At 39.1% G+C, this 12,431-nt stretch overlaps 1 protein-coding gene across 3 annotated transcripts in view; it reads right to left on the bottom strand.

The window, feature by feature from the left end:
* The window catches only part of DMXL2 (Dmx-like 2), a 192,917-nt gene that overhangs the window by 65,775 nt on the left and 114,711 nt on the right, over positions 1-12,431 (bottom strand). For all 3 annotated transcript variants that reach the window (XM_006831646.1, XM_006831647.1, XM_006831645.1), the window contains exons 14-16: positions 7,959-8,048; positions 5,427-5,544; positions 281-400 (exon numbers count right to left, since the gene is read on the bottom strand). In XM_006831646.1, the coding sequence (XP_006831709.1) occupies positions 281-400; positions 5,427-5,544; positions 7,959-8,048 (328 nt within the window). The remainder of the gene's footprint in view (positions 1-280; positions 401-5,426; positions 5,545-7,958; positions 8,049-12,431) is intronic.

The following is a 12,431-nucleotide window of genomic DNA, read 5'->3' as shown; positions in this document are numbered from 1 at the left end:
TTAAAGCAATTTACTTGTTTTTGGTATCAACCAGGGGTCCTGACGTGGTGCTGCAGGATAATGCACTGGACCACAAGGTCAGTTTGAACCATAAGGTCAATAGTTAGGTTAGCAGCCTGATTCATAACCACTATGCTATCAGAGCTCCTTTACCCCATATTAAAAGTATGATATATATGTATTTGATTGGAATCTCATCTTATAAGAATTAATCAATCTAAAACAAATTCAATGAAACCATATCATATCATTTCTTGTGTAAAATGAAATTGTTACTTACCTAAACATGCTTGTACAGATTGAAGGTGAAGGTGCCACATATGGAGAATAGAATAATTATTGCTATCCTTTTCAATGACGACTAGAAAGAATTTTTCTGAAAATGGTGGTGGGCGATATCCTATTATTCAAAGAAAAAGGGTACTTACGTTAATATGGCTAATTTAATAGGGTTGAAGATGCTTTCTAGAAGATAAAAAGACCTTTCAATATGCCTAGAAGCTGGGAGGAAAAAAGGAGCAAGAGACTTTTAGGAACACTATCATATAATTGTTGTGTCAAAAAATCAGCTAGCTACCAAAGACTAGTGGAGTTATGTCAAAAGGGCATGATAAAAACATGTACTGATCAAAGATAAGATAATTTATCAAATAATACACTGACTATATGTTACAAAATTACAACTATACCAAATGAGAGAGAGCACACAGAAAGAAAGGAAAAGATGGTACAGAGAAAAAAGAAACAATGAAAGAGTGTGGTATGCATTTATTAGATACACTTGCAAGTAACTAGGATATTAAATGATTATTTGGAAAACTGGCTACAAAAAGGAATGAAATAAACAGTAACCTTCCTACTTTTCCTGTATGAAAACAGCATTTAAAAACAAAACAGAAGTTGCAAGTGAAGGGGCTGTAGTGATACAGAAGGAAATTTTTTGGATTTTGTTTTATTGTGATAGTTTACATGAGAGAACATTAGCTTTACATTCATCCTATCGTATATATATCGTTTCATTGCCATGATTACAATCCCCTCCATGCATCATCAAACAAACAAAAGGTATACCCTGCAAGTCTGTTCCCCCCCACCCCTCCTCAGCCCGGTTGTCAGCTCACAGCCCCTCTCCCTCTCTGGCTCTAGAGTCCCTGGCTGTTCCATCTCTTCACGTCATCGTCATCATCTTAGACTGCAAAGTTAATCACTCCCCTCCTTTTGCTACAAAACATCTACCTTTACATTTCCAACCCTCACAGTCAGTCCTGATCACAATTATTCACTATTGTATCACAAAAGTCCTATCCACATCTCAGAAAGAAATTTTTAGAAATTTCATGCTTTTTTTAAAGAAAAGACATTACTTGTGATCATAATTATTTTTCTGTTGACAATTACATGATTCAGATATGAGAACAAAATCTACCACAGTTCTGACAAAAACTCCTTAAAAATGAAAACCCATAATGGCAACTCATGAAAATTAAAAAGCCAAACCACTGCCATCATGTCGATTCCAGCTCACAGCAACCTTACAGGGCAGAAGGGAATTGCTCCACAGGACAGAAGCGAGGGCTCCCTAGGGCAGAAGGGAACTGCTCCATAGGGCTTCTGTGACTAAATTTTTATGGGAGCAGACAGTCTCATCTTTCTCCCGTGAAGCAGCTGGTGGTCTTGAACCACCAATCTTGTGGTTAGCAGCCCAAAGCTTAAACCCACTTTACCATCAGCAATGAAATCGTTAGCAATGAACATTTCAAGAGCTTTAATTGCGGTCTCTAAATACCACTCTTCATTTAAAAGAACAGCTTGAAGGGATGGTTCCGTTCTTGCTAAGGAAATGTACAATATAATACTGAGCTATCTTGTGCCTAAAAAGAAGAAAGCTTTCAAAGGAAAGTGAAGTTGTGTCAAAAGGACTCAGGACTAATTTGAATGGGTCCTCACTAACCTAACCTAAGACAATGTGAGCTAAAACAGAGTAGTAATTGCAACTGTTTGACTAACTACATTGAAATCCAAAAGTTATATGAGCAATTCTCTGTATGTATAGTACTCTTCAATAAATAGGCTTAAAAAAAAAAAAAGATTGACAATGATACTCAGAAAAACAAATTCATCAGTAACTGCTAGAGGCATCTGCAGTATGAACTCATTACGCTGAGACCACTCTTTAGATTCTTAGTTGGCAAGGAGGGTTCTTGAATGGTACAAATGGTTACACATTCAACTATTAACTGAAATATTGGTCGTTCAAGCCCACCCAGAGGTACGTTGAAAGACAGGCCTGGTGAACTGCTTCTGAAAGGTCACAACCTTGAAACCCCTCTGGACTGCATTTCTACTCTGCACACGTGAGGTTGCCCTGAGTCAGAACTGACCTGACAGCAACTGGTTTGAATAGGAAATTAAACATAATGTATAGGCCTTGTTTGTATACAGATTCTAACTAATGACAAACACACACACACACATGCCCTGACATTTTTGAGACAACTGAGTAAATATGAGCTAATCATTTTAATTCTGAGGACTTTTTTGTTATTTATCAATATGATAAAGGTACACATGTAAGAAAATGTCATTTCTGAGACATGCATATGGAAGCACACAGTGAAACAATGTGATGGCTGCATTTGCTATAAAATAATTCAAGAGAAAAAGGCAAAGAAAAAAAAATAGGGTCAATAAAAACAAGCATGGCAATACCTTAAGTCAACCTATCTAGGTCTGAGCATGTGAAGCTCATTTAACTGGTCACTCTACTTTTGTCTTAGTTGACACTTTTTTTTTAAATAAAAAATTAATTAAAACAGAAAGTACAAAACAAGATAGGGGCAGGGAAGAGAAGAAATATACATATCAAGTTCTTTACAAAGAGAGCAAGAATGAGACCTGTTGTAAAAAGTTAAGGAAAGACTTTCTTGCTAAATGAAATACTCTATGATGGTTACTGGGAAGGAGGGGGGATTCACAGGCTAGAGGGTATCATGTTAACAGGGGTGACGAAGCAGGCAGTACACAACAAGGGGGAGGTTGGCAGAGGAAACACAAAGTTAGCAGAAGACAGAGAGGAATGCAAGAATTACAGAAAATAGAGGTAAATGTTGTTAACTGATGGTCCATGGAGAGGAACTGCAATCGTTGTAATGAAGCAGAGTATATGATTTGCTGAATGTAAAACTGATGATCTGCTTTGTAAACCTTCAAGTTTACACAATAAAAATGTTTTTAAAGGCTAGGAAAAACAGTTAAATACCGTATGGCTTGTTTTGGAAAGGTCTTCTGAAGAAACTACTTTCTTCCACAAAAGGGAAAAAAGAATTACTAAACCTAGGCACATTAGGTTTCTGGTGTACCACACAGTAGAACCGTTTATACCCTATATTCATCAGCTGTTGTTTATTGTTGTTAAGTGCCATTGAGTCAGTTACGACTCTTAGCAACTCTGTATAGTTTCCGAGGAGCAGTTGGTGAGCTTGAACTGCCGACGCTGAGGTTCAAACTGTCTTTGCAGTCCAGTGCATTAACCCACAGTGCCACACCAGGACTCCTATAGTCATCAGTGCTCTGTAGAAATTTACTGGGATGTCTTCAAACCTATAAAGAGCCCTGGTGGTGTGGTGCTGTGGGTTAGGTGCTGGGTTGCTGCAGTGCTGTGAACTACTGAAAGTCTCTTTTAGCCATGTCTTTGTAACTCCCACCAAATGACTTTTTCCTAATGGGTCTTGATAAGAGAAGGTGGGGGAGCTAGTAATAGGGTTTTATGGTTGATTCATGAGTGACTGTTAACAGTGATTGTACAGTCTTAGAAATCTAAAGAAGGCTTGGTCAGTTTTGCCATCCTGCTGGGTATAAAATGAGCCATGTGGTGATGTGTTCCTTTGCTTGGCTGATCAAGCTCCTCTCCATGAAACCTCCAGTTCTTGGGACTTAAGCTGGCAGCCTTGTGAACCCGATGAGGCATGAGTTAGGAGAATCCTCCAGAATGAAGTCTGAACTGGGGACTTGGGGCTTGCCAGCCATCACAACTGTGTGAGCCACTTCCCTGACAGCCCATGAGTTCTGTGAGACATTGCAGTGAACTGCGGAACTCTGGGACATCCAGGTGACACTGAGGGAGAAGTACTGGTTGATATCAGGGTTATGGAGTAGTATTAACACTTGAGGACAGTCGGACATTTGGGATGCCTTTAACCTCCACCTCATAAAGACAAGCCTCGTGCTAATCCTTCTAAAAATTATTATTGTTGCACCTTGATTGTTATTGTTGTAAAGTGTCGAGTTAGTTGAAACTCATAGTGACCCTGCATACGATTTCCAAGCAACAGCTGGTAGATTTGAACGGCCAGCCTTCTGGTTAGCAGTCCAGTGCCAATCCTATAGCACCACACCAGAACTCCAGCACCCTGATAAGGTAATATTAAAGGAATATATTTTATAGGTGTGTCTGTATCTAGCAAAAGTTCCCCCTTAAACTGTAAAAGAATCCATGGCTCCTACAGCACTCTCAACTCAGCTCAGTTCAATGATCCATCTCAGTGGTCACACAAACTCAGACACCACACTCACAGTTACAGGGTTTAGTAGGGAAGTTAGCAGGTTACATACAGTTCAGCATCAGAAATGCTCAGGGCGCAGTTCTTCTAGTCAGGACAGCTTCCCGTAACCATGCCTGAAGGCAAACCTCTCTCTAGACCTTGGCCTCTCAGCCTTGAGCCCCTTGGCCTCTGCCCTGTTCCAGCAATGTTACAAAGCTCTTTAGTGTTGCTGATAAATGCCAAAGGGCACATCACCCACTCTACTATAAGCCTCAGACTAAAGGTCCTCTGCTCTAGTTGCCCCAATTAAATGCCTGGAGGCCCCCATGCCACAAGCCAGCCTCCTGCCCAAAGGCACTCAGCTCCACTTGCTCTGTGCTGTCTTGTGATCCGCCTCTAGGTTTGGCTGCTGCTGCTCCTCTGATGCGAACCACAAAGTTGGTGATTCAAACAAGAGATGAGCATGTCTGTCCCATGAAGGTTTACAATCTCAGAAACCCTATTTAGGGTTGGTATGAGTTGGAATCAGTTGATGGCAGTGGGTTTGGTTGGCTAAACCTATAATAAAATTCCTTGGCTCCCTTTAGATACCACAGAGAACTTACTGCTATTCAACATAATCTAATTACTTTTTTTAATGAACTAGATTTCATAAATACTTTTTCTTGGCAAAGGTATATATTACCAGTAAAACTGTCTTTCTTTCAAAATGTAATTCGCACTCAAATGCCTTCTTCATCTACAAACAAGCAATTCTGACACAATTAGTATATAAGTAAAAAATTATGAAAGTGATGACTTATGATACAAAGATCCATACTCTGAAAGTTCAGAGGTTTTTATTTTTAGGATTAAGATAAACAAACAGATTAGTTTTAAAAGTACCTTGTGATGGCTGAAAAAAGATTTCTGTTTCCTTTTTTTCTACATCTTCCTTATGGGGTTTATATCCTATAATGAAGTCTTCTTGAAACACATGAAGCAACTGTGTATTTGAGCCACACTAAAATAGGAAAAAAATGAAAGAGTTTTTACTTTTGAAATTCCCTATCTCCTACCAGCCACCTCCCCAAGAAAAGAAATCTTTTCTCTAGCAAGATCTATTCTTTATCAGTTGACTAATTAGAAAAGGAAAAGAAACAGAAGGGGGAAAAAATCATTAAAATAATCCTGGGCAGAGAACAATTACTTTCACAGATGTTAACAGTCAATAATAAAACAGAGGTGATCCAGTAAAAGCAACAACAACAACAAAAAGCTGCAAAAATATAAACAATGGATACCACTTTGAGTCCAAGAAGCATCAGGTCTCACAGCTGGCTGGGGAGGGCTATGCCAAAATAGTTAAATATCTAAGACACAACAGTACAGGACTCTTCATTTTTACAATTCTAAATAAGAACCAGAAAAGAAAGAAAGACCCTCAAAGTATCCCAATGGGCCTATCAAGTAGAAACTATAAAGAATCCTGTAACAGCCAATGGGATAGCACATCTCTGGAGAAATATATTTGTAAGTAAGCAGCTATTATTTCTAGGAGATAGAATAACCATCATTGTCAGCTCCTATGTTACATGATCATATTTTTGCACCACATAATGAAAAGCAAAGAGAATCACAAATGACTACTTGAACAGAAATTCAAAAAAGAGCAAGATTCAAACAAATACTTATTGTGGAAATGTGCAGAGACAATTAGATGGCAGCCCCATAGATTTCAAGAAAGAGAAACAGCTATGATCATCCCAGCATTGACTGGTGAATGTGTGTGTGTGTGTGTAACATGTTAGAGAATAAAGAAAAATCAGCCTGTTTACATTGTTGTTGCTGTGTGCCATGGAGTCGGTTCCTTCTTACATAGTAAGAAACATTTTCTAAAAGGTTATAGCAGTAGGTTGAACCACAGAATTTTTGTAAGTTACAGATTTTCATGCCTCTAGATAGAAACATAAGAAACCTCTTCACATTCATAGTATATAAAATCACCTTCCCAACCGAAAAAGAGTAAGTGAAAGAGAAGGGAAGGGTGATGTGTTAGTGGTTATAAAAACCATACAACACCTAAAGAACAAAGTGAAATGAGTTTTAGAAGTTGTCATTTGTAAGCCTAATCATTAGCAGTCCATGCAGTTTTCCAGCTCTGTGTTAACAAGATAGCCACAAACAGAGAAGGAAATTCTTGAGCAAGTAAAACAAACAATGCTTAGTGAAAGTGGACAATGTAAATATTTCATGGTAAAACATAAAGAACAAACTAGAGTAGGGGCATGAATTTAAAATCGAGTCCATTAAAAATTAAGGTTACCTCTAAGAGAAAAAGCAAACCCATCCTTCTTCCATATCCATTTGGAGTCAAAAATAAAAATTATAGATTGAATTTGAAGCAAAAGAAAATAAAAGATTTCCTAAGAGGCATTAGTGAGTACCTGTGGCACTATACGATTAGCACTGGACTGCTAACTGCAAGGTCAGAGGTTCAAACCCACCAGCTGCTCCTTGGAAACCCTAAACAGCATAGCTGTGAGTCTGAACAGACTCCGTGGCACTTAACAACATGTGACATTAAAATCTGATGGAACTGTAAAAATTCCCAGGCCCAATTCTGTTGCCAAGAGCTAATATGGTAATTTCTCCATATTGAACAGTTTCCATGTGGAAACTATCACATTTTTTTTTTCAACAGAAAAAAATAGAATGCATAAAGCACCATAAGAAAATTATACAACTTTATACTAATTTTTAAATAAGATTGGCATTGTCTTCATTTCCTTGGTAGAAAATATTGGTAACTTACTCACCCAAACTAATGCTTTCTTAGTATTTAAATCAATGTATATTTCTCCCCCACCGCCCATAACACGATCCTGAAAAACAAATATGCTGAGAGGTAGAATGAGTTTTACAAGCTACCTAAAGGAAGAAGGGTTCACTTCCTTTTTTAGGCAGTAGCTAGAAAGGGTACTGACTACTCAAAACACCTGTGATTAGTAAGGAACTGCAGATGTTGGCCCGAATTTCACTTTCACCTACTTTCATAAAATCACCTAATGTGCAGAACAAGACAAACACTTGAAAGCTAATGTCACCCTCTGAACTGAGATGAGTAATAATATAAAACAATATAACAATGTCAAAACAGAAACCACAGCTGGGGCATCTATACAGCTGTACTGTCCCTTCCCTCAGTAATTCAGGACCAGGGTCATAGCTTCCCTGATAAAGTCATATTTCAAACAAGAAACAAGTCTTAAAGATAAAGGAAACACGGAGAATAATTCCTAAGTCATTAGCAGATTTTCTCTAGAAGGATCAATAGAAGCTGGATGTATTTAGTATCAAATAAGAGAATTAGTCTGAGAATTTTATATCTATAGCACTCTGAGATAGTATTTTAATTTATCACAAGCATGTTCTTACTTGGTTGGTTATTGCATCAAGTTCAATAATGCAGCCAGGTCGAGCAGTAGACTGTTGGCTCACAATATTAAACACCTCTCCGATAAGTTTCTGTAAATAAAAAACACAAAAGATTAACGAACAATAATTTACTAATCCACTGTACATATGATATAGTATCATAGACATTAAATGCCCCCTTTAAATATTCACCAATTGAAAATGGCAATGGATACATTCCAATATATATTTCAACTTTCTACACTCTTTTTAATTATCATTTTTAAATTAACTGGGCAGTTCAAATAAATCTAATAGTGTTTACATAAGTAATCATAAGTCACACATACGTTAGCATGTCTTCTTCATTTTCACAAATTTCATAAAAAAACAAAGATAAGGAGATAGGCTGGGATTTTGAGCAAACACTGAAATTGCTTGCTTTCTACCTTTTTCAATGAGAGAGACTTCAAGGTCTTCCCATGACCTCTGGAGACAGGAAAATGTGTTGCTGTGTACTAGGTATGTAACCCTGAGTGGATTACCTGACCTTCTGAGTTTTATTTCCTTAGTTTATTTCAGGTTAATACTGTCATCATCAAGGTTAATTACATGACTCATGAGAAAGTGCATGGCCATGGTGGTGGTTATTCATCAATAACAAGAATTAAGCCAGAAAAGAAGCAATGAACCCTCCTAAGTGCTTTCTCTCCTACCCACCCCCACTGAATCACTAGCTCTTTAATTAAATGTCCCTGGTTCCCATACAACGTCTATTGCTCCTTCATCTGTAATCCCAAGAGCAAAATACTTTCACCTTTATTATAGCATTTCTCACACTACAGTGTAGTCATATGTCTTTTCCCTACAGGAAGTAAGTTACTCAATAGATGACACTCTTCATTTGGCTCAGTGTTTTTTAAATGAAACTAGGAGTCTTTCTATGTATGGATTTTGGTTCACATTTCTACAAAAAAATAGAATTCCTATGGCAGTATTTTTTAATTGTAGGTCATAAACCATTAAAGAAAGCAACATTGTCAATCACAATCACCATTTTAATGGAACCGAATAAAAGAGAAAAGGAAAGATAAAATATTTCATAATTTAGAAAATATTTCACAAAATTTTTGTTTCATTTGTACAAGGGGGCTTCAAACGTTTATGGAAAATTCTGCTATTTTTTCATTCCATTATCTTTGAGATTTCTGAAGCCCCCTGAAATATACATAGTCATATGTTTAAGATGGAATCCTCAGTGTCCAAAACAGGTGAAAAGTCACCAGGGGGTGATTTTTAACAATAACCAGAAGGCCTGGTTATTATTATTGCCACCACCATCCACCCTAGATCAATAATGGGGCTTCACCACCATCCATCCTAGATCAACAATGGGGCTTCACCACCATCCATCCTAGATCAACAATGGGGCTTCACCACCATCCATCCTAGATCAACAATGGGGCTTCAAAAGACTTTTGTGGACATAGATAATGGAATTTTTCTACAAACTTTGTGACGCACCCTTGCATATACACTGCACCATTACATGCCCGGCAGTGAGACTGTTTTATACACAAGAGAAAGGAGATACATGTGTTGTGTGCAGGAAGCTATTGCGTTGTGTGCAGGAAGCTACTGCATTCACTATGTCCCATTCTCTGATCAGGATTTCTGAACATTATTATAATGTTAGGGGACCGATGGTGTACATGAGGACAGATGTGGCCCAAATGGACATCATGTAGCACATAACTGTACCGGACAATCTGTGTGCAGGAGATGAAAAGTGTACATAGGAATCCTCTGTACTTCCTGTATAATTTTCCACAAACCTAAAACTGCTCTAAAACATACAAATAAAGCTAATCTTTACTTAGCTTCTACTAAGAATCTCATTTGAGGTGAGGACAGCACATGATAACCTACTATATTTCAACTCACAATTAGTAAAGGAAGCAACTAGGCAAACTGTTGCTCTAAGAAAATAAAAAGAATGAACAGAAATAATGAAAACTTAACAGAAAGTCGCCGTATCAACTTAAAGTTCTAAGTCAGACAAGCAGGACAAGGCTCTGAACACTAACTTTTAATAAATGATAGTAGGACCCCTGGTGGCACTGTAGGATAAACATGGGACTGCTAACCACAAGTTCAGCAGTTCAAACCTACCAGCCACTCCTCTGATAAAAGATAAGGTTTTCTGCTCCTATAAAGGTTTGCCATACAAGCCATAACAAGAGTAGATATATGCACACCAATGTTCATAGCAGCACTATTTACAATAACAAAAAGATGAAGACAGTCTAAGAGCTCATCAATTGAAGAATGGATAAACAAATTGTGGTACCTACACACAATAGAATATTATGCTACCTTGAAGAACAACAAGGAAGCTGTAAGCTACCACATAACATGGACAAACCTTGAGGACATTATGTTGAGTGAAATTAGTCAGTCATAAAAAATGAAATACTGCATAGGACCACTATTGTAAAAGACTAAGAAAAACAACAAAACAAAACATACTAAAAGGGAGGGGGGATTCCTTGCTGGTTATTCGGATGTGGGAATTGGGGTGAGGGGAGGGAGGGGAAGGTGGAGCACAGGGTAGGGAATGCACACAGGATAGTTTGGATGCTGGTGGGGGGGCGGGCGCAAAACACAAGAAGGGGGAGGGGAATGGAAGAACAAGGCGGATGGGAGAACAGTTATGCAGGTTTGCATGGGCTCAGTGGGACAGAGGTAAATAATGATGTATGCATAACCCTGGAACAACAGAGTTCTAGGATACAGGGATTGAGGCATGGTTTGAATGGATAAAAGGGGGGAATAATGTTAAGATGCTTGGCTCTCTTTTGAATCTTGGCTTCCCTTGCATACCATTGTAAAATAAACACTTGAGGAGGAGAGAAAGGAATAACCAGAAATATCACCATCGAAAGGCTGTAAATCCACCTACTGCCTATAACTGATTGGAATACCTAAAATAGGGCTACAACTTGCCCAGTGAAGGAGGCTTCCTGTGGAGCCTCTGCACTCCATAAGACCAAAGATGGAATCCTGAACCCTATCCAGATTCTTCAGAGGTGGGAAATTTCCACTTGAAAAGGACAAGTAGACCAGCCTGGAGTGGCTACATTGGCTAGAAGAACAGAAGATACTTCTTAAAAGAAAGACTGACAGGAAAAATTAAAAAATAATCACAAGAACAAGGAGACATCAAGGCAAGTGGTCGGGTCCCCTCAGGACAAACCCCCTTCCAAGACTAAGACTCATGGGTAATACATGAGCAGGCATGAAGTCTGACGTTGGGAAGTGAGGGAAAAACAGCAATGAAGCTTTGAGCTAAGTCAACAGACTCCTGTGAACCTGGGTGGAGACTTGGTTGGCCAGCAGTGTGGCAAGACCTGGGGACTCCTGGGCCCAGAGCCACTGACATAGTCACAGAGGACTAGAGTGGAGAGTGAAGCATCCAGCTGATAAGAAGTGAGGGAATATGCACAAGAACACCTACACTTGCAGATAAGACCTACTTAACCACGTTTCAATGGCTGGATGATCAGAACTCGACTAAATGAAAAAAGAGGGGGAAAAAGAGTAATCTGATACAATTTGATGAACTTGACCTACACCTATGGATACAATAGCTCGAAAGAGGGAACAAATCTTTACAACGAGGCTCATTCCCACCCCCTTGGGGCACAGAGTAGACAGGGATTGGTAACTTGGACATTGGCTACCCAAAAAGGCGGGGCTACAAAGGCAAGAAGTGACTGGCTTACAAGCTTTCAAGAGGGAGCCTATATCCAAAGGGCATGGAGGAAGGTAGATTCTCCACTGAGTAGTATCCAATCTGTCTGAGTGGGGCTGATGAAAGGAAATGGGGAAAGGACTCTTGTGATACAACAGTGAATAATTGCTATCAGGACTGCTTGTGAGGGTTGGGAATGTAAAGGTAGACATTTTGTAGCAAAAGGAGGGGAGTGGTTGACTTTGCAGTCCAGGAATTGAGGTCCCTGGGACCAGCAAGGAAGAAGAACAGAGTGCGGGACCCTACCCAGAGAAGCAGTGACACCAGAAATGGAGGCAGAAACGATGACGTGGAGAGATGGAGCGGCTGGGGACTCTAGACCCAGAGAGGGAGAGGGGCTGTGTGCTGACGACAGGGGGGCAGGCTTGCGGGGTGTACCGTTTGGTTGTTTGATGATTCATGAAAGGGATTATAATCATGGCAGTGAAACGATATACAACAGAATGAATGCAAAGCCAATGTTCTCCCATGTAAATTATCACATAATTCACAATAAAAACTTAAAAAATAAAGGGGTGGGGGGATATGGATACAAAAAAAAAAACAAAAAAAAACTAGTGAGGGTTGGAAATGTAAAGGTAGATGTTTTGTAGCAAGGAGGGCAGTGATTAACTTTTCAGTCTAGGAGCGGAGGTCCCTGGGACCATCAAGGGAAAAGAGCAGAGAGTGGGACCCTACCC

This window comes from Chrysochloris asiatica, unplaced genomic scaffold (assembly GCF_000296735.1).
Source record: "Chrysochloris asiatica unplaced genomic scaffold, ChrAsi1.0 scaffold00004, whole genome shotgun sequence".
NCBI lineage: Eukaryota > Metazoa > Chordata > Mammalia > Afrosoricida > Chrysochloridae > Chrysochloris > Chrysochloris asiatica.
The sequence above is the reverse complement of the archived record's forward strand: the minus strand, read 5'-3'. Positions and strand labels throughout refer to the sequence as shown.